At 39.6% G+C, this 22,637-nt stretch overlaps 2 protein-coding genes across 5 annotated transcripts; one reads left to right on the top strand and one right to left on the bottom strand.

Moving 5' to 3' along the window:
* The first annotated feature begins 262 nt into the window (after nt 1–262).
* Nucleotides 263–16,270, top strand: LOC109899586 (sphingosine-1-phosphate lyase 1). 4 transcript variants are annotated; one of them, XR_004211647.1, is made up of 15 exons: nt 287–452; nt 5,219–5,384; nt 6,603–6,670; nt 8,819–8,966; nt 9,962–10,041; nt 10,229–10,357; nt 10,493–10,581; nt 10,770–10,878; nt 11,278–11,376; nt 11,993–12,139; nt 12,290–12,528; nt 13,011–13,157; nt 13,347–13,467; nt 13,591–13,807; nt 13,890–16,270. XR_004211647.1 is itself a non-coding variant. In XM_020494948.2 (14 exons), exons 1-14 carry the CDS (start codon nt 441–443, stop codon nt 13,741–13,743), a joined length of 1,707 nt encoding a protein of 568 aa, XP_020350537.1. In that variant the 5' UTR covers nt 263–440; the 3' UTR covers nt 13,744–16,270. The 4 variants fall into 4 exon arrangements, 2 of the variants coding, with proteins under 2 accessions (XP_020350537.1, XP_020350536.1); XR_004211646.1 differs by lacking the exon at nt 287–452 and adding an exon at nt 4,581–4,791; XM_020494948.2 differs by having other exon boundaries at nt 263–452; nt 13,591–16,270.
* Nucleotides 16,271–19,189: 2,919 nt separating this feature from the next.
* pcbd1 (pterin-4 alpha-carbinolamine dehydratase/dimerization cofactor of hepatocyte nuclear factor 1 alpha) lies at nt 19,190–22,354 on the bottom strand. The gene is made up of 4 exons (XM_020494946.2): nt 22,062–22,354; nt 20,472–20,603; nt 20,063–20,143; nt 19,190–19,830 (listed from the first exon to the last, which is right to left on the bottom strand). Exons 1-4 carry the CDS (start codon nt 22,062–22,064, stop codon nt 19,738–19,740), a joined length of 309 nt encoding a protein of 102 aa, XP_020350535.1. The 5' UTR covers nt 22,065–22,354; the 3' UTR covers nt 19,190–19,737.
* Between the last annotated feature and the right edge of the window lie 283 nt (nt 22,355–22,637).

Raw genomic sequence — 22,637 nt, forward strand, 5'->3', positions numbered from 1 at the left:
AACAATGGAGAGTTATCACAAATCGCAAAGAAAACAAGAGCTGCCTCCACTATAATCCAGCATCATTTCAACTTCAAAATGTTAACATAATCTAATCACCTATGCTTAGTCTGATACAATGACAACAACAAAAATGTCAAAAACGATTTAGTCCAATAAATGTTTTAAAAAAAACGGTTTTAGTGATTAACTACAATCACAGAAGGAGTGAAAATAAGTCTACATATTCCAATTGGTGAACTTCCCCTTTAAGACGGGACACGGTTGTTTCCTTGCTTGCTTGTCGCTTCCTGAATTTAGGTAACGATTGTCTGTGATATAGTGCCATGTAAATCAGATCCTCGATCACAAAGCACGCTATACAAAGATATTGGAGTGACTTTCGCTACCACTAAAAAGTGAAGACAACCATTTGCTGAAGGCTTGCCTTGACACTAACTATGGACTATTTGGTAAGTAAATAATATACCCAGATGCATGTTCTTTCTCTAAGTAGCCTACATGGTATTGAATACATGTACAATTAACGTTAGCTTGAGCCATGTTGCTACCTCCGTGTGTCAAAAAGAATACGAGCAGTAGTCTTGCTGACAAATGATTTACATTATAATCATGATGTTTACAGTATTACTGCAACCTATAGCCTAGTAAAGTGTCTAGAACAGTGGAGTGAGAGAAGTTTGTCTACACAATCATATTGCTTGCCCTGGAGCGCTACAATGTTGCCATGGCTCGCGCATTGTTACAGTGACTATAGCACGTTTTTATTTACTTACTAGTTGAATAACACCCCCGGCATTTATAATTATTTCGAGGTTGAACCTTTTTCTTTAGGGTAGTTTTTATTTTGTATATATTCAGAGAGAATAATGTGGCATAACAACAAATATAAATGAATCTGATATGGAAACCTCAAGCATCTTCCAGAGGTGTTGATTCTTGTGAACAACATTTGGTTTTAACTGCCTCAACAACCATTAATGCTTGTAGGCATAGCCTTCTAGTTGTAGGTTTGATTTGATTTTATAACCCCTGTGTTTGCAGTATAATGCAGGGTGTTATTACATTTGTTCAAGTGAATAATTGGCCAAATACATTATAGAAATGGGGCAAAATTGTCATAAAATTCAGTGTTCTTATTATGGAGTATAGCCATCACTAATGCTGTAGCTTGACAGGTTTTGCCCCACAAAACTTGCAGGCAATCTCATTTGCAGTGATTGAAGACAAATGAAGGGAGGTTTACACTGAGATTTCCACACTGAGCCTAATTGTATTGTACTGTACTGTACTACACTGCCTATCATAAACTTCCTGTTTAGCACAAACATACTATGTGGCTATAGGCTTATATACTGTAATACGGTGGATACAGATATCAGCAGCCACATGTTCGTCTTTTGACATCAGCAGCCACATGTTTGTCTTTGGACATCAGTACCTTCAACACTTTTTTTTTGCTATGGAACTTAACTTTTTTTTAAATCACTTGCACAGCACTGTATTATCTAGGTCATAGTGAATGCAGCCTCCAAACCCAGACACTAAAGGCAAAGAAATTCCCCCCTATTCTGAATTTCATGGATTTGCTCAGTTTTGTAAATTCCCAGAAACCACTCTTCATGTGGTGTGTTGTACTGTACTCTAGGTCAAACCCCGACTGTATTACGGTCATACAATGAATCCAGTCCACATTAAATGAAAAGAAAAGGAAATGCGCCAAAACCACTAAAGTGATTCTGCATAATCAAATTCATAGTACAATGTGGAATGTTTATGCATGTTACTGATTATAAAGGATATTTTCTTAAGTATTGCACACGCTCAGATGTTGGTATTTGACATGATTATTTGTATAAGGTCTAATTTCCATAAGATACAGACCTAAGAATTCATAGAATGTGTTTTCCAAACCAGTGTTGATACTAATGTCATTGAAATCATTGGGTGGACCGCATAACTCCAAACTGTGTTAAAAAGAAAATTAAAATTTTTGGGGTGGTGGAAAAACACTTCCAGTGTACATTTAAATGACTAAAATCAGATTAAAAAGTATGTAGAAAAGATAATGGGCATTTGTATGTTTTTATAATATCATTTTTGAGAACTAACAATCACCAAAATAAAAGCTAGACAGTCGTGGAGAAGAAAACAATTCCAAAAACAATTAATTAAGGAGTATCGATTTTATTATGTTTGAGCAAAAAAAAACAGCATTAGCCTTGACAAAATGCATTGATTTGCAAGAAATTGGCTTAAAAATGTCTCTACACCGCCAAGATGGGGGGCCTCTAAAAAAAGATCTCCTTCGTTCAGCCGTGCTTTACGGGCCAACCGCAGACATTTCCACCCCCTAAGCCCACCCCCTAAGCCTCTTTTTGATCCAGAAAAAACTCTGAGTGTGTGTATGTTATCACACCATTTTCTCCTTGATGTCTTCCATAGCAGTAGCCTCCTCCTCACACCCAGCACATTCCCAAGAGAAATATGACCTCCCTTTGGACACAACAAAGGTCTCCTTACAGAATACGGCTGGCCTGGGAAACCAGGGGCATGGGTGTTTACGCAACAATAGGGAGAACAAAATAGGCGTGAAGGCCGGGCTACAGCACTGCATTGCTCTCCTAATACAAAGATGGCCGGAACAAAAGTTTTGTAACAGGCAAAGTAGGTTATTTGAAAAATGTCAGAAAGTAATGTGTTGGATAACTTGGAGCATGTACACTGAGTGTACAAAACATTAGGAACGCCTTCCTAATATTGAGTGGCACCCCCTTTTGCCCTCGGAAAAGCCTAAATTAATCGGGGCATGGAATCTAAATGGTGTCAAGCGTTCCACTGGGATGCTGGCCCATGTTGACTCTAATGCTTCCCATAGTTGTGTCAAGTTGGCTGGATGTCCTGTGGTTGGTGGACCATTCTTGATTCAGATCAGAAACTGTTGAGCATGAAAAACCCTGGCACCTATTACCATACCCCTTTCAAAGGCACTTAAATCTTTTGTCTTGCCCATTCACCCTCTGAATGGCACACATACTCCAATCCATATCTCAATTGTCTCGAGGTTTAAAAGTTCTTCTTTAACCCGTCTCCCCTTCATCTACATTGATAGAAGTGGATTTAACAAGTGACATCAATCAGGGATCATAGCTTTCACCTAGATTCACAAGTCTATGTCAAGGAAAGAGCAGGTTTTCCTAATGTTTCGTACACTCAGTATATGTGGCGAATGGTTCATGTACCTGTTGCATCAGGACTTGCCTTTTGCCCTGAAGCATGATGACAAAATGTAATCTCTCCAGTTTATGGAAGATGAAAACTGAGATTTGGCACTGGATGCTCAGCTCTGTCGTCTGTGCTACAGAAGCACTGAACTCAAAGGGTACTACAGCTTTTGCATACATATTTCAGAGTCCTGACAAAATGTTTTTTTTTTTTTACACTATTTAAGATGGACAGTGAAGCCTAATCTTATGATAAGGCATTCAGATAAGCTGCCCATCTGAAACATGGCTGGTCACATGGTATGGTTCTTTCGTTGCTCCCGACTCTGCTCTACTTGTCTAACCTTGGCAAACCTGTCGTAGAGCATGTTACACAGACAAGTAGACTGAGCAACTGTCGTCAGGGGGTGTATTGTCATTGAAAGGCAAAGCTTCTATTCCGGTTCATTCATTGTCGAATTTGGGTTTGTCATTATGCAAAGACACAAAGGCTCCGTCTGTAAAATGTCAGTACTGTTTATTACGTAAACCTTTTGTTTATGTCATACTGTTGCTATTTTGTTTGCTGTGACTTTACTAGACCTGGAATGATGTGCTTCCACTTAAGCAATTAGTCATTCAGTCAATTAAAGCCTACATTTCAAACAAAGTACCTCAGTGTTTGCATTGCAAACAAATACTTCTGAGTTTAGCATGGTTAGTTTACATGATGTCATGGGAATGCATCACCAGTACCTTTTATATATCCCCACCAAAGCATTATGTGATGTTAGTTCCAGTGGTTATGAATAGTGGTTGTGTAAGTTTACGGTCCTATGGGACCTTAAGCTTATCTCTATTTGATTATGTGAACCTTTTATGGATACAATCTTTTTGTTGTTATCAAGCAGACAAGCATAGTGTTGTAAAAACCAGTGATCTAGAGAGAATAGTGAAGAGAGAATAGATGTGCTCATCTTTACTGCTTCGTAAAATTAATGACATTATGTCTATTTCCTGTTCATTTGTCAAATGCAAATATGATATGAGCAGTTAGTCAATAGTCCACACCTAAAACAGTGTATTTCTCTTACATGCTGTGCTTTGTATTTGGAATACATTAGTGATACTTCTTTCAATGTTCACAGATAGCGATGAGCTTTTAAGTCGATTGATAACGAACTTTTTCAGTCGCATGTTATTGCACTTTCTCTGTACTGTAATTTGTTTGGAGAGGAAAGGTTTCTCCTATCCATTGGCTACATATGTTATGTCGAATGGTTGATAGGGGCAGAGTTTAGTCAGCTGACTCTTATTCCTCCTCCTCACCTGGTCCTGGTTCAGGAATATTAGCTATATGTCAGTCCTAGTCACGTTCTCTCTCTCTCTCTCTCTCTCTCTCTCTCTCTGACCAAATTTCACAACTGCAATTGTGTCACGTTTCCACAGCAATTGAAATCTAATCAGAAGTAGACTTGTTATTGCTTGTTGGGCATTGTATTCCCACTTTCACAAATGTTTAGTTGACAGATGGTGTGTGGAACTGTATATGATGGAAAGTGTGGTGAACATGTCAATTGATTACAAGGTAGGCAAATTGCATTGTAATATGTGTGTTGTGACTTTTCCATGAACATTTTGTGCATGGGATGTGAAGCTGCTATGAGTACTCGTGAATAATTGACTATGATGTGCGGGGACAGTCAGTGTCTCTGATGTCCATGTTGGGACATGTTTCTGTCTCGCACTATTTTGATCGTATAAGGGGAAAATATTCAACCCAAAGCAAGACACTGTAGGGTGAAAGCTTTACTTTTGTATGATCTTTAAAACAAAGTCAAAAAATGTTTATAGCCATGACCATATTTTCCTTTTCTCAGTAGTTTTATCTATATGCACATGCGTGTAGTCCTTGGAATCCTCCATAAAATCCTTACACGTTGCATAGCAGTGCAGATGGATCTGCAATTGTTAGACCATTGTTAATTTGCAATGTAATCTCTCTCTGTTTCTAGGGTGCCTTGGAGGTGTACAAGGAGATGCTGTTGCTCTACCTGGAGGAAGGCAGGCGGCTTGTGAACACGAACTGTGAGGCGTTGGAACCATGGCAGATCATTGGAGCCACTCTCATATCTACCTTAGGAGCAGTCTGGGTCAAAGGCTTCCTGTTTCAGCAAGAAAGTACGTTTTCAGATTCCGTAATGAGGCATGTGTTTATTATATGCATGGATAAAAAGTGACGTGGGTGTTTTTGTGTTCTACATTATGGAGAGTGTTTTTTTTTTTTTGGTTTATTCAGACAATGCTGCTTCATGATTCTTTACCAGTCTGAGTAGGTGTGCACTTGTTCACTTCCTCTCATGGATTTAAAAGGACTGGCGCAATAATATGGTATAAACTCTCTCTAGCTCATGCTTACGTCAATCCAATGCTTGAAAATGTGTTGGGTGAAGTGCTCAAGTGTAGGCTGGTAGAGAATTTAGACGCAGGGAAAGGTGTCAGCATTAAAACACCCCGAGTTGAATTTGAAGTATGGCAGGGATTGACATTAAGGTCTGAAAGGCACAGGAGTATTTTGGGGTTGCCTGAAGATTATGGTTACTTGTTTGAAGTAGCTATTTTTGGCTACTCCCAGAGGAGGAATCAGAAAAAACAGATTTTGAGAATTCATTCCTTTTTGGTTGTTATCAGTAAAAATCTCCTGCTCAATGGGAGCAGGCTCAACTTGTACAACTGCTCAGATCACTTATCCAGGGCAATAGGGCAACCCTTATTGTCAATCCCCAACCTCAGAGCAGGCACAACTTGCACAACTGCACTTATCACTTGCCCTGAGCAATAGGGCAACCCTTAATGTCAATCCCTGTATGGCCTTGAATACTTATTCCTGATACAATTGTGAGCAAAAATCAGCTGACAAAACAATCTCTGTGATCAGTTAAAGCACTTTAAGGAGAGTGGTTTTTGGTTTAATCAGAGGTGTGCTGGCCAGCAATTTTAAATACGTTTGAACTTTAGTTGCTATTTTTCTTCTTGCTCCAAACTTCAGTTTGGCTCTCTTTGTACAGTACATGTGTTTTACAGCTATTACAAGAGACATAGCCATGTCAGACATGTTGTGTTCCCACTGATGTTTTCTAGAATTCCACAGATTAGTGATATTACAATTCGTTTTTTTGTTGTTGATGGCATTAACTGGCTGTACACATAATCTCATTTGGCCGGATTGTTCCAGTATTAGCTTGTGGGCCAGCTGTTGGCCTTTTTGATTTGTCTGCCATCTCCAATCAGATGTTTTTATTAATCAAAAAGTCCCCCATTGAATTCAGCTTGTGGTTTTCTCCCGTGCTCATCTAGCATTCTTTCAACACAATCGTCTCTTTCTTTGTTGCTTAATAGCCCTGACATCCCGAATCAAGAAGCAGTGCTTTCGACTCATCAGAAAAATACCCTTTGTTGGCGCGGCAGTAAGTTTCAAGCGGTTATTTTGTTCCTCTATTCTACAGATGTGCTCGTACTCTTCCTTGTCTAGTGTGGGATGAGTCACTCACTAATGACTGAGTGTCGGCATTAGGGCGAGGGGGGGTGAGACCTTTGACACAGTTTACATAATGGACTTGTGATAATGCTGGGTTACTATTGGTCATTACTGTCTAACCTAACGGAATGACTAAACTGTATTTGGATTCAACTGAAGAGTGTGAATAGGCTACACTTTAATCAGATGGGTATATTCACATAACTGATTTTGCATATCTTATTTTAAATGCTCTCTTGCCACAAATACTAGCCCAGATCTTCCTGGTATGCTATCACCCAGTGTTGTAGTACTCGAGACCACATTTTGAGTGTCTCGGTCTTGTGTCGGATACATTTGTACTCGGCCTTGACTCTGTCTCGGTCAGTGAGGACTATTTCTTCCCAAGACCAGCGGAGTTTAAAAAAAAAACCTCATAATTATCAGATTCCATTCAGTAAGCGCATAAATGCGTGTAGTCCGATATTGTAAATAATAATTTATTCTTAACTGACTTGCCTAGTCAGGTCAAATAAAGGTTAAATAAAAACGATAATAAAGAAACTTCTTTGCCAGGTCAAATGTATTCACTCCTTTCTTTAAACATGAATACCTGCAGTCGCCGTATACCCACTTTTTTACGGGCATTGCGTATACTCCTTAATCCCCACTGATACGTATCAAAGTGGTGTAGTGGAAGTATACGATTTATCAATTATGTAGTACAATCGAGAAATCATGTGCAAAGTAGCCTACACAATCGCACAGCAAATGAAATATGTTCACATGCGTGCCGCACTCAGCCTTATTTCAGCAGAATATCATCTGCAGGCAGAAAGCGCACAGCTTTCAACTGGTTTTGGCATGGAGCAGCTCACAGAAGAATGATATTGGTAGCCGGTAGGTAGGAAAAACTTTTCAATTCATGATATCTACCACTAAATGTTAACTAAGGCAACAATGGGTATGCAAACCAGGTATTGAGAAAGTTTGATCAGTAGTCTTGGTTAGTGGGCTATTTGTGTTGCGCAATTCAGTCATCATGACCTGTTTGCATCAGGGGTGTAGGCTTGAGCAAAAAAAAGACGACATTATTATTTTCCCAGTCCTCGACAAATAGTCTCTTGATGTGGTTTAAGAATAGTTGTGGATGTCACATAAAAAAGGTGGGGTTTTGAGAGTGCGACTGGGAAAAAATATATGAAAACTAATGTAAAAAAAATAACTGGAAAACACAGAGGGTGCCTTTCTTTCGCTGGGCAGTCCGTTTGGGATTTTTTTTTAATGTACAATTTGAATATACCTACTTCTCCAGGCACCACTACCCTGCATAGGGCTGATGGAAAGACAGCAGTCACACACAGCATGATGTTAAATGATAAACTGTCCATTCACTCGGACATAATAAGCCAGTAGGTCCCAATCATAAGAATACAAAACACACAAACATTAGGCTAAGCGTTTCCTAATCTAAATGTGCAACTATTAATTCCCATTGCAAAAAATATTTCATATTTAGCACACAGTGACCTAAAGTTTAAATGCAACAGTGTTTCACACAAGTTATTTTCAAAGATATGACTAACGGCAAGCCAGCTCCAATACAAAAACACAGGAATGTCCTTGTCCTTCAACATTTTTTTTTTCTTCACCATTCTGAATGTCTTAAGAATCCGTATGTTCTTCTGAATTTTGAACACAGAAATACTGGACATTTTAGACTCTTATGGTGGTGCTTTGACAATTACAATCGTGGTCTCAGACCCCTTGCCCCCCTCCCGGTCTTGACTCTGTCTGGCCTACCCCTCCGGTCTTGGTCTTGACTCAGACTTGATTTACACCGATCTAGGTCTGGAACTGGTCTTGCTTTAGTTGGTCTCGAACACAACACTGCTATCACCTCTACTTTCACAAAAACAACAAGCCAGTTTTGATTGCTTTCATTGATTTTTCAATATTTTAGATAAGTTGTCAATGCCAGAGTGTTGTAGCCTAGACATTCTCAATGCCATAATGGGTCACTGCTTCTAGGAAAGGGTTTGTGTTGTCTGAACAGTGATGTGTGTAATGTGACTGACTCAGTGTGTCTTTGTGACAGATCCAGACCCAGCTGAACAAGGCCCTGGATGACATGTCTGTCAGTCTTTGCGCACTGAAGGAGGGCATGAACTACACCAAACAGCTGCCTGAACAAGGGCTAACGCAAGCTGAAGTTCTAGACAGGATCAGCGAGTACGAAACACTGAGTAAGTGGCTGAGGGTTATCCCAGGGCATGTTCTGGAGTGCTTTGTTTCTTTGTTTCTTTGTAGTTAAATGGGGCCGATGACCTACAGTGCCCTACTGCCCTAATATGTTTTGTATTGACTAGATCCTAGAAAATGAAACATAATCTAAGTTTCCATCCATTTGGTAACAGATTTTCATGCAATAATTCAACAATCTTTTCCATCAAATTCCCTGTTTGCAGATAAAAGGCTGTGCGTGATGACATAGTGCACTTAAAAATACCTTTTGCGGTTATATTCCCAAGTACCAAATCTACTTTTTTTTTAATGAAAAATGGGTTTCCATTGCATTTTCAACTCTACTGATGGTTTTCTCACAATTGTTGTGTAATATAGCAAGTGTGCCCATTCTGGTATTGGCACGTGTGCTCACGCTGTTGGCTAGAGCGCACATGTAGCCTAAATGATCACATTATTATGTCTGTAGCCTAATAAACTGCATGCTTTACCAACGAGTGGTAGTGGGAGGACCACATATCATGTCATAATGTGAATCTAAGTTTACTTCGATATGATGGTTATTATATCAATATATGCGCATAAAAGCATTTTCACCTACATTTTTCGCATAATGCATTTTACAGACAAATAGATCCCACCTTGTCTATAGTGTGTTTTGTCAACATTTTTCAGGCCTGTCATAACATTTTTTTTGTTATACAACTTGTACTTTACTGGCATAAAGAGTTTGGATGGAAACCTGGTTAATTACTAAGTTGCTTTGGCAAGTTCTAGACTGCTTTTTTTTCTTCTGTGGAGCCATAATGCAATTTAATGACAATATTATGGAGCCAATGACCTACAGTGCCTTTTTGTATTGACTACTAATTATCCTAGAATATGTGACATGTGTGCCAGGGTGTTTTTAGCATATTGTATTTTTACATTTGTAGTTGATGTGGAGTTACAGTATATAGTTGTTTCCTGAGGCATTGCTGTTGTCTGCTCTTCATAGATGAAGTGGATTGGGAGAATGGACGAGTGTCCGGTGCAGTGTACTGGGGAGATCAGACACTTACCAAACTTTTGGTGAAGGTATGTCTAGTCCACAAACCAACCGTTTTTGTCTCGTTAAACTTCTGTGTGTAGTATTCTGAGTAATACGTTTTCCCGAAATACGTGGAATTTAGAGCTCATACTACAGTCAGAATATGCCTTGTTGTTTGTATGACAAATCCCATATGTTACTGATTCCTTTTGATATTCTTCCTCTTGTCGCTAGGTGTATGGAGACTTTGCATGGAGCAACCCACTTCACCCAGACATCTTTCCTGGTGTGAGGAAGATGGAGGCAGAGGTTGTAAGAATGACGTGTACCCTCTTCAACGGTGGGCCCAACACTTGTGGCACAGTGAGTTTACCTTCTGTACTCCCACAAGACCCACTGACCCAGGGCTTGGGAAATGTTCTACTTGAGAGAATAATCAACCTATTCACTGGCACATTCTGAACACTGATGGTTCCTTGTTGTTTCTGCTTTGTTCAGGTCACCTCTGGAGGAACTGAAAGCATATTGATGGCATGCAAGGCGTACAGAGACATGGCCTATGAGCGCGGTGTGAAACATCCTGAAATGTAAGTTCACTGTCAATGTGGCCTCCAGATTCTTTTTCTTTGAACTGGCACACTAGATGACCTCAGAACAAGCTTGATTTGCATTGTTGAGATGTTGTCTGTCTCATAAATGGTAATATCACCTGTGAAATACATTTTATATAGTACTGGGAATCATTTGTGTTGTATTTCCTCCCCTAATTTTGCAGCATTGCACCAATCAGTGTCCATGCCGCCTTTGACAAAGCAGCAAACTACTTTGGAATGAAGCTTGTTCACATCCCCCTGGACAAAAATACAATGAAAGTGGATGTTAAGGTGTGTATATTTGATTAGTTCCTGTACAAATGGTTATTCTAAAGAATAAATTAAATCAGTGCTCAACATGCGCTGAAAAGGTCAGAGTAAATGTACGTTTGTTGGTGTACAAATTCCCAATTGAACTGTAGCCTAGACCCCAGCCTACTCTAGGTAACGAGAGTATGGTGTGATGTATATGGCACTTCCGTTACTGACTGGGGATCACATCCTCAGTTTGGACTGTTCAAGATGAACATTTCAGACATGACCGCAGTAGTTACAAAAAACATGGTGGCAACAACTAGAATTACTCGTTCTTAGTGAGTGTAGATGAGACTTATCATCACCATAATCATTTGTCTTAAAGCAATATTGTGACACCTTCAACTCCTTATAACTCCAACTTGTTTTGTATAGGCGATGAGGAGAGCTATCAGCAAGAACACAGCCATGCTTGTATGTTCCGCACCCCAGTTCCCGCATGGAATCATTGATCCTATTGAGGAAGTAGGAAAGGTAAATTGTCTCATTGTTATGTACTTGTAAAAGGAAAGTCATGGTAAGTAAGTTTCTTTTTTTTGGTAATGCTTAAAGGTCCAGTGCAGTAATGTTCCTGTGTTTTTATATACATTTTCACACTAGGAGGTCGGAATAATACTGTGAAATTGTGAAAATAATGACAAGGGCCTTTTAGTGTCGAGGCTGTTTTGTAAAGGCTGCCTGAAATTTCAGCCTATTTTGGTGGGAGGGAGTTTTGGCCTTTCATGGCGACATCCCCATATGGTAAATTAGTTCAGTTCCCAACCTCTCTGCCGATAACAGCAAATTTTCAGTTTTCCACTTTCCACTCAGACTACTCCCACATAGTTGTAGCAAAATTATCACTTGAGAAATTACTCTTTGCTTAAAAAAATATATAAAAAATGTAACAATTTTTCTTGAAAAGAATCACAGTAAGGTACTTAATGTTACCCAGAAATGATTTGATATTGAACCAAAAATGTCTGCATTGAATCTTTAACATTAAGTTGCTTGTATACCTGAGTACTGTAGTAACACTGTAATAACAACATTGTTGTGGCATAGTACTTTACATGAAATGACCTAATCCATCCCACATGGTGTTTTTCAGCTGGCTTTAAAGTACAACATCCCTCTGCATGTGGATGCTTGTTTGGGAGGGTTTCTCATCGTGTTCATGGCCAAAGCCAATTATCCACTGGCTCCCTTTGACTTCAGGGTAAAGGGTGTGACCAGTATATCTGCAGACACACACAAGGTAAGAGGGTGTGGATCCCAGGCTGTCTTACCAAACATTTTCTCCCTCTTGATTTTCGATCATAAGATGCTCATTGTTCCATAGACTTGTCGTTTAACCAGTTATGGTGTTGACTAAGAATAGTTTTTTTGATCTACCTCTACTCTCCAGTATGGCTACGCCCCTAAAGGTTCATCAGTGATCCTGTATAGTGACAAGAAGTACAGGCACTACCAGTACTTTGTGGCTCCAGACTGGCAAGGGGGGATCTATGCGTCCCCATCAGTGGCAGGATCTCGGCCAGGCGGTATCATCGCAGCGTGCTGGGCTACCATGATGCACATGGGAGAGGATGGCTACATAAAGGCCACCAAGAAGATAATTGACACTGCACGTACCATCAAGACAGAGTAAGAGACCCATCTTTTACTGCAGTCTTTATCGGCAGAACCTTGATTTCTGGCTTTCTCCCTGAACAAGACTTGGATGTATGGTAAAGCGAGACTATTATAGGTACAATTTGAAACATTATTGTAGTTTTTCTCATCAAGATATTAACATTTTAGTAATTTAGCAGACGCTCTAATCCAGAGCAATTTTACAGGAGCAATTAGGGTTAATTGTCTTGCACAAGGGCACATTGACAGATTTTATTTTCTTCGCCTAGTTGGGCAGGGATTCGAAATGGGGACCTTTCAGTTGCTGGCCCAACACTCTTAACTGCTAGGCTACCTGTGTTGATATTCTTTCTGTTGATTCCTAATCCGTCTGTCAACCTATATATAAAATGTTGTTAAATTTGACTGTTTATAAGAGCTCTTGGCAAGCACATTGTGATCTCACTATTTTTGGATGAGATATACCTGTTTTGTTTTTGTTTATTTCCGGACAGAATCCGTAAGATAAATGGGGTGTTTGTGTTTGGAGACCCTGAAGTGTCCGTGGTGGCAATAGGCTCTGACGTCTTCGACATTTTTCGTTTATCCAACGCACTGACCTCAAAGGGTTGGAATCTCAACATGCTACAGTATCCATCCAGGTATGTTTTCCTCGCCTTTTTCTCATCTTTGAAATTCAGTCATACTTATCAGTTATAATGTATACATTTCATAGAATATTGACTATGCACTTTATTTTGAAGTAATACCAGCAAGCAAAGACATCACCATGGTGAATTTTTTTTAAAGTCCTTTTGTGTTTTTAAACAAAATTCTCTTTCCCATCACAGCATCCATATCTGTTGTACTGTACTGCACACACATGAAGGTGTGGCCAAACAGTTAATCAGTGACATCAAAGAGCAGGTGGCTCTCATTTTGAAAAACCCCAATGAGAAGACCACTGGAATGGTGATTGTTAATGCTGACTCCGTTACCTGGAATACACTACACAGCAGTGCACCATATTAATCCATTCATTTTATGTCGTATAAATTGGATAAATGGCTCTACATTCATGTGTTCATGTTCTAGGGAGCAATCTATGGCATGGCCCAGTCCATCCCTGACAGATCCATGGTGACCGAGATCTCCCGAGGCTTCTTGGACTGCCTCTACAGCACAGAGGAGCCCAAGTCGTCTCAGTCTCAGAAGACCCATATGAATGGCAACGGCAAGGCCCACTGAGTCAGGAGTAGGCTGGCTGTGGCCTGGACACACACCTGGGTCATGTTCATTAGGGAACATAATGGTAAGCGTTGTGAAACGTTTTGCAACGGAAAATGAAAAGGAGCGTTTACTGGATAAGCTCAAGTAGTCCCTCCATGTTTCAGTCCATTTTCTTCAGGTCGGTGACTAATGAACACGGCCCTGGTTACCAGCCTGCCTCACCTCTGGTCCACCCACTACATCACTCAACATTTGCCTTATCCTGCCCACCTTTTATCTACCTACTCACCTTTTTTCAGATATGTTCTGAAGCACAAGCCATTGTTTTTAGCTATCGTGAGGAGAATTCTTCAAATATGTAGAAAGTGAAAGCACCTATTGTACAAAAATATATAGAATAGTTGCTCAAACCATTGAGGGGTTTTGGTCTGGGTGTATTAATTGTCCCCCACGATTAAATCAGGGATGGGAATATTGATCTGTCTCCGTACATTCATATGTTAGTCACACGCGATATCTCAGACAGCACTGGCCCGATCTTGACAAAACTTGTGTGAATGAAGCGTCTGCCGTGATAAAAAAAACACTTAATGCTACTCTTCTGACACCAAATGAGCGATCTGCATGAAACATCTATGAACAAAGGTCTCTCGGCGCAATATTTTCCAGACTAGTACCTAAAACAACATGGCCACTTGAGTCTAGCTAACCCTCGCAATATTTGTAATGGAACTTGGGGGAATTATCTGTCTTTTAGAAAAGTTTGTGGTCATACGCACATCCTTAACAATGTAGGGGCTGGGCTAATAAAGAACAGGAAAGCCTGCACACTGTTAAAGCTCCCAATTCGCAGCTTTATTCACAATGTTTCAATCCAAAACAGATCTTCATCCAGTCAAACAGACTGAGTGCTCACATCCCAAAATATACACATTTCACCTCACATGACGCATGGTGGGTGTGGAAACAATTCAATTCACTTTTGCGCATAGTCAATCATATAATTAATCCCAGAGGTACTCATGGTCATAAAGGATTAAATGCATACAAATTAAAACATGGGCAAGAGTAAAAAGATTTGGAAACTGTTGGAATACCCAACCATATGACCATTACGTGCAGGTCGTGCAGTGGCCGTAGATATAATTACAATTACCTATTTTTTTTTAAACAACTTGCCTACCTCTAATCATTTGATATCAATGAGAAGGGCACATGTAGTAGTTACAGAAAATCAAATGTACAAAATGACCAAGTGGAGACCTGGATGGCAAGACGAATTGAACGTAGCATATTCATGTAAGAAATGGTCCGTTATCAAACTCTTGGTTCAAACCTTTAGGAGACATGGTGGACAAACGGTGAATCCAATACAATTCTCTTCTCAGTAATAGATGATCAGTATCTCCACCACTCCTAGTAGCCTTAACATGTTCAATACCAATGTATCTCAGAGATCTGATGTTGTGACGAGCCTCCGTGAAATGCGCAGCCACGGGGTTTCTCTGATCAAGGGTCCTGATATTACTCCTGTGTTCTGCTATCCTTGTTTTCAGAGATCGTTTTGTTTTTCCTACATACCATACACCCTAAATACACTTTCTCAGGTATACCACATCAGTAGAACAGGTAATGATACCCTTAATCTTAATGGGGTGATTGAAAACTGTGCATTTCTTGGTGAAATTACACGGGATACATCGGCCACATCTTTAATTACCATCCAGCACATTGTCTAGGAAAGTACTACGTGACACATGGTGGAAGATCAGACCTCACCACCATTTGGCTGATTTTTGGAGACTCGTCTGAAGACTACCCGGGAGGGTAGAGCTACCTTTTGCAGCAATTACAGCTGCAAGTCTCTTGGGGGGTGTCTATTAGCTTGGCACATCTAGCTACTGGTATTTTTGCCCATTCTGCAAGGCATAACCTTTTTCATTTCACTTCAACAATTGACTTTTTGTATATGTCCATTATATGTAATTCAAATTAAAAAATCCACTTAAATTACAGGTTGTAATGCAACAAAATGGGAAAAATGCCAAGGGGGATGAACACTTTTACAAGGCACTGTATTGGCTGATAGCTTACACCCTTATGAGCCCCCCTATCTCTGTAACAGGGAATTCCTGTTCCGCCGGCTCCCTATAGGTCGGTGCTAAAGCCAACTCCCTCTTTATCAAAATGTCTTGCCCTAGAGATCTAGCATTTACAGAATTACTCATTGGCCCAAGGGAGGCACTACAGTAATCAACTATATGTACATTAGTCACATGCGATCTCTCAGACAACTGCACTGCATCATTTGTGGAGGATGACATGTTCATTGTTGCCTTGTTTAACACCTGATTTACTTAACAAAAAGCACATCTCAATAGGTGGTTCAGGTAAATCATGATATCGCTAAAGGGGGACTTTCCTATTTTCCTCTATTGCGCCTCTACTTTTCCTCAAGCAAGGGAGAGGCTGACTTTTTATGTTTTTACCCTTTAGTGTGTGTACTTTGGGATATCGCTTTAACAGTAAAAAAAAAAAAAAAAAAGTGCCAAAGGACATCTTTCATACTCAATGTACCAGGTACAACAGTGTTTGTCAGTCTCTGATTCATCTACAACAAATAATGGTTTTAACTGAAAAGCACCAATGTCCAAGTGAAATAAATACTTACCCAGTGAACAGGAGGGAGCAATGTTCTCTGCATGTATTTGTAAGGACAACATACTTGAATCATTTAAGACTTGAGCCCATTTTGAATTTAACATTACCTACCTAGGCTCTTGTACTATATTGTATGACTAATTGTGGTCAGTTTGTGGCTAATTGCATCTTTCAGTAATAATTTAGACTGCAAGAAACCCTGGCAGCTGTAACACATTACCTAGTATACTGTACACCGCCACTATGTTATTAAGAATCTGAGACTGCAATATACTGATCAACATATTCATTCCCCCCCCCCCCCCTATTCTTTGAGACAATGGTTTAGCCTTTAATTGAATGGTTTAGACCTGAAATTATCTCAAAGAACAGAATACATACTGAAATATCTTTAGAAGTTATAAAGTCTCCATCTCAGTTATGTGTTCTTGTAGCAAATTAATTGATTTGGCTTCTAATTTTATCTACCTCAGTTTCTGTTCAATGCAATTTTTTTGCTTGTTCAGTTATTATAGGTCTAAAGAATACCGGAAAAGCCTGCCTCAGTTTTTCATATGTAACATTTAAACGTATGGCATTTGATAAACTGCAGTGTTCTTAAAAAAGCAATACTGGTATAAAACTGTTTGCAAAAAAAAATACTGGATGTACACTTGGTATGCCCCCAAAACACACTTCAAATTATCTTTCCATCAAAATGTTCCATGTGCTTTCACATTTGCGTTTGCAGTCAAACTTAAGTGAATATCCACTTTTCTTTCCATGTCTGTAGCTAGGTTTATATCCAATTGACAACAGATTCAAACGAATATTTTAAAAATGAACAAAGAAAATACTGCATGGTCACTTTCCCACCAGTGATGTTTCCACCAAACAGACCTGTTGCGGATAAAACTCATTGCGTGATGACGTAGGGCACAAAACATTTTATTTTTCGCTGAAGTTTATGTACCGACAAAAAAAAATCTGAAGTTCAATGTGTTTCCATCGCAATCTTCAACTCTACTGATAGTTTTGTCACAAACTGTTGCGTTAATTAGCAAATGTGCCGGCTCTGGTCTTGACACTTCCGCTATAGCCAACAGCTCACAGATAAAGTGCGGGTAGGCTAGTCTACATGACGATATTATGCATATGAATGTTCTATTTGTCAAGCATCGATTATCATGTTACCAGACTATGACCATCGATATTTAATGGAAAGGAGCATCATGCTCACAGTGCACTTTCACCACGCTGTGATGTTCATCACCATTTATTTAATCTGTAATTTAATAAAAGGTATGGTTTTCCAAATCGTAGTAGGAGGACCACAAACTATCATCGAGTGACTCAAGTTACTTCGATATGATGGTTATTATATTTCTATTTGGCGCATAAAGGCGTTTCCACCGCCATTTCTCTCATCATACATTTTACAGACACAAAAAGATCACACCATGCCGAACAAACAAATGATCTGTCGTATTTATAAAATTGTACCGAAACTTCCATTAAAAAATAAAATAAAAACTTTTACTTTACCTCACAAAACTGTGGAGGGAAATGTGGTTTGTGTCGTAGATGTTTTACCTTTCTGGAGACATAAAAAGGGAAATAATCTGACAATGTTATGATGATGCGATGGCTTTTAAATCATACCATTTTACTTTTAGCCCAGTCCTGTTGTATAATTCTTAAGCATTGTCTTTGTGACCACTGTTTTTATTCTTATTAATCACTGTGATTTTTCTTATCTGCAACGATTGTGTTTTGGGGTAAATACTCATTTGTGGGTCAATCCTGGTCCTTGAAGGCTGCAGTGTCTAGTTTGTTCTTTTGATTGGTTTTCTAGCTCAAAATCAATGCTTGATTATATAGCAACTATGAAAACCAATAGACAAGGTGGCCCTCAGACGAGTTGAGGACACTAGCTGGATTACCTGAAAATATACAGTAAATATAGTAGTTAGTGGAACCATACAGTACCACTGAACAAAAGGGTCAAAGATCTGACAATGGGTAGTTTCTATTTTTTTAGGTGGAGCCATCAATGGAGAAATAACCACTAATGTTGACATTTTTAATAGTCAGTATATTAAATTGCGAAAGAAACCAAGGTAATTTAATGTAAATTGTGATAGTACCTGAATTGCTGCTTAGTGCTTACCCTACCATAGTCTAAATTGTACAGTGTAAATCTTAAAGTGCCTTGCCCTCAAGGAGGTAGGGTTAAGATCATGCCTTCTGTTATTGTCTAAGGGGATCATCTTCACAGCAATAAATCACATTCACCTGTATGCCTTCAGAGGCCAGATTAATGAGGGCTGTTGGGTAATACCAATGTATTGAATCTCAAAATGTAGATTCTATTTGTATCGATCAGCCTTAGGGATTTGGCTTCGCAACATCAAGTTCAGTAAGGTCCAGTTAATTTATACTGTACATGTACATTTTAATATCATTAAATGTTTTTGAAAATCTAAAAATATAGGAGCATGAATTTGTAGCTATTTGTATTATTGAGTAGTTTCTTGCTATCCTTCATTATTCCAGAGAAAACACCTTTGGAAAGCATTTGTTGGCCATGGTTACACTCCTTTCAGTACAACAATTGATTCCAAAATACTTTCAGCACACAGGAAGCTGAGCACCATAACAATTTAAATAAACCTACAACAGCTGTTCCATTTGTTGTTTTTAGAGATTCATACAATGTGATAACCTTGTTTTATAATATGATTTCTAGGAGGGGTGAAATATTGAGGCTGACCCCATTTGGCTGTAGGCTACACTTTGGACAAATGAATAAACAGACACTTACTGGTTATTCAAACAACTATTTGTCACTTACAAAACATTACACACGAAAACCATTTCAGACACACAGACAAAGTCAGTGTTTTATATAGCAAATATGTTGGAATGATCAAATCGATTTTCCCCAGATTTCAAAGGTTTAGAGTCCGAGCTAGAGTTATATGTACATTAGACACTTGATTTTACATTACCTGATTCTGCTCAGTTGGGGACAGAGGAATGTTTGATATACAGTATCTATGGTATTTTTTACTGGCTAATCACTGGTTGCTAATAAATCCACTTTCCACCAAAGCAATTTTTTAAAAGGTATATTTGGCTTCATCAGTCAAGCAACAAACACCACACCAGCAAAATGTTTGAATTAAAAGTGACCTGTAAACATTAAATATTAATTGGGATTCTGTGATGTAATTTCCTGTTTGATAATTTCCTGTTCCTGTTAAAGGTTAGTCATCTGAATGAATGTATGGAGAGCGATTAATAGGCAGGCTCTGCTCTGGGTTCCACCACTGAAATGATAAACTGAAATGGCAGCAGGCCACGAGTTGTTTAGAGGACCGATGCTTGGTCAACGAAGGTAGCCAAAGTGATGTCTCTCTGAGAGAGGCCCCCACAGTCGTGTGTGCTGAGTGTGATTTGGACCTGGGGGGAAAGGAGAAGATGGAGTGAGGATAAGGATGAGAGACTGCAGGAAAGACATGGTAAATGGAAACCAGAATGACAGGAATGGGTGAGAATGAGACATACAGAGGGACATTTAAATTTGAAAAATGTCAAGTCACAACATACCTTTTACAACGAGTGATGCTAACAGGTTTGTCTATATCTATTTTACCCCAGGCAGTGGGCCTTGGGCAGGGGCTTATTGAAATACCTTGTTGTACACGTTAAACCACTCAGGGTGATGGTCCATCTTCTCAGCTTGTAGTGCCACCCTGGACATGAAACCAAAGGCCTGTGATAAAGTAGCAGATTATACTTCCAAGGTCTTATTGTCACAGTCAAGTAATATGCATTGTATAGCCTACAGCCATTTATTAGCAAGTTTCTTATTTTGTTTGGTGACGTCACATTGTCAGAAAATCATTTGTGCCTGTATTCGAAAATAATCTGCCTGTATTCAAAAAGTATCTCAGAGTGCTGATCTAGGATCAGTGTTGACTTTTAGAACATAATGAATAATATAGCATGTACAGAGAGCACCTGATCTTAGATAAAACAGACACTTTATAAATAATGGGCCCTGAGCCCTAGTTTGAGTATATTGTCCAAGCCTTTCTGACCTGGTTAAAGTCTTTGAAGATGAACTCTTTGTAGATGGCATCCCTGCCCACAACCTCCACCCATTGGGCGTTCCGTAGCAGGGGGAGTAAGTGGTCCCTCTCCTCCTCACTCAAACCCTGGATTTTACTGGCCTGGAAGAGCAAAGCAAACATTCACCGGATTCCAATGTAAAGGGGGCAGTTGCACAAATGCAAACTGTGATTGGTTACAAAGAAGCCCATCTGGAATCAATAGAGTGTTGCATAGCATTCCCAAGGCCTGTTCATAAGGGTGCAATGTTACAGAACGTTCAGATAGAAATGTGTTTTGTAGAACAAGACATGTACAATTACCTGTTATGTAGAATTGGGAATTGTGTCAGCTTTATTAATAAAAAAATTCACCCTAACTGCAAACACCCTGGTTTTCAAAATGGGGGAGGCTTCATTGCTTTCTCCATATCGCTTCAATAGAATTCCCATGGAGATAGATAGAGGACTCAAGTGCCCAAAAGCCCGTTTTAGGATGGGTCGAGGACTTTCACCATTTGGAAGTAATCAACTGGGTGGGACTTCCTATGGGATAAGGAAGGATCACACAATTCCATCCTGGTCACCAGGAGGGCTCAGCCAATTAATTATACTTGTGATGAAACATTCCATAACTGCAGGTGGCAGTAAATCGCCAACCTTGTCTTTATACCTGTTCAAACAACACACTCTAGCTGGCAGTGTGCACACTTTCAGTTTGTTTACCAACTCATAGAAGTAGTGGAAGAAGAAAATGGGCCATTTCAAAATGGAGATGGCATCAAAGGCGCTGCCCATGCTCTCAGACACCATAATGGGACAGATATAATGATGCAATGTCTAAGTCTATGGGAATCCCACAGCGCTTCACACATGTGGTATCACATGAGCTTAAAACTCAGTTAATTCTGAAAGGTAAATCAAAAAGGAGGCTTATGTCAGCTGCAGTTGTGAACGGAAAAGGCACAGACTATGGAGTGCAATCATAAGCAAATTACTAATCTTCAACTAATTTGTGTTATAGATTAAAAGGCATGCAACTGAATAAATGAAGGGGGATATTTTTTGAGGATTTGTCAATGCCCCCAAATGAACGTAATGGTGTTGCGCCAACATGGACACAAAGCAAACATATGTCACAATGAAGTAGTCGATACTGCTGATAAAGTGGAACGAAGTCAACAGGTATCTTAGCAACAGGCTAATCTGTTCTATCTGAGAAACGCTGACAGATTTTGGGGACAGCACATTGAGCACAGGCATACAATAACCTGAGGCTTCAACCTCATCTCATCTCATCCAATCCAATGATTGGCCGCATAGAGACTGTTCCTGTCAGGACAATAATATGTTTTATTGCAAAACAACGTATACACTTTAGGTGCCATCTCGTGTTATAATATTGAGTTAGTATTCTGTTCGTCAAATATTCTATTTGGCACGATCAAATTATCAATCAACAGTAAAAACTCATATTGCTTCATCTTCAGTATCTATTGAAGACAACGCAGCAACATAACAATACAGTTGGCACTTGGCCATGAGCAGCGCCCTCTGATAAGATTGAAGCAATTCACTCACCATGGTTTTTGTCTGTTCTCAGAGAGACAGAGGGCTCGGCTTCTGCTCGTTTCACTTGCAGTGAGTCAATCTGCTATTGCAGTTAGCAGCTGGAATGCAAGCGGGGGTCCTGTTTCAGCTCTCCATGCAGAAGCCTGAAGAGAAATGCCCTCTTCTGGTTATACTGCCCAGCTTTTCTTCAGCATGGCAATCATCATAAATCCTCTGCCGTTGCCCATAACAACGCCATTTCTCTAGCCAGTCTTTATGAGGGAAAATTGAAAAGGGCATCCATGTAGGATTGTTTTCTTCGTGAAAGAATGATCACACATTATGTTCTCATATACAACAGCACTCACTGTAAACAAAATCACTGATTGATGTCATTCACATGAGTGCAGGATGATAATGTTCAATTGTTTACTGCGATGGAGACGTAGACTTAGCTAAATGAAGACCCATATGTCTGAGCGAGTCGACGGTTACCTCTGTCCCACTGTCATGGTCCAATGCAGGTCAAAGTTTAATGAGTTGCCCTACTGTGAGATGAACCCTGTGAACTCAGCCCTCACGGGGAGCGCTCATGGAAATTAACTA

This window comes from Oncorhynchus kisutch, linkage group LG11 (genome assembly GCF_002021735.2).
Source record: "Oncorhynchus kisutch isolate 150728-3 linkage group LG11, Okis_V2, whole genome shotgun sequence".
NCBI lineage: Eukaryota > Metazoa > Chordata > Actinopteri > Salmoniformes > Salmonidae > Oncorhynchus > Oncorhynchus kisutch.

Bases quoted from the DNA above. Each gene is read 5' to 3' on its own strand.
- LOC109899586 (XM_020494947.2), top strand. From the start codon at position 4,753: ATGATGGAAAGTGTGGTGAACATGTCAATTGATTACAAG. The intron at 6,671-8,818 runs GTAAGTTTCAAG...TCTTTGTGACAG, and splicing joins TACCCTTTGTTGGCGCGGCA to ATCCAGACCCAGCTGAACAA. The intron at 10,582-10,769 runs GTAAGTTCACTG...CTAATTTTGCAG, and splicing joins GGTGTGAAACATCCTGAAAT to CATTGCACCAATCAGTGTCC.
- pcbd1 (XM_020494946.2), bottom strand. The intron at 20,144-20,471 runs GTCAGAAAGGCT...ACTTTATCACAG, and splicing joins TCTTCAAAGACTTTAACCAG to GCCTTTGGTTTCATGTCCAG. The intron at 19,831-20,062 runs GTATTTCAATAA...CTTTCCCCCCAG, and splicing joins GGTTTAACGTGTACAACAAG to GTCCAAATCACACTCAGCAC.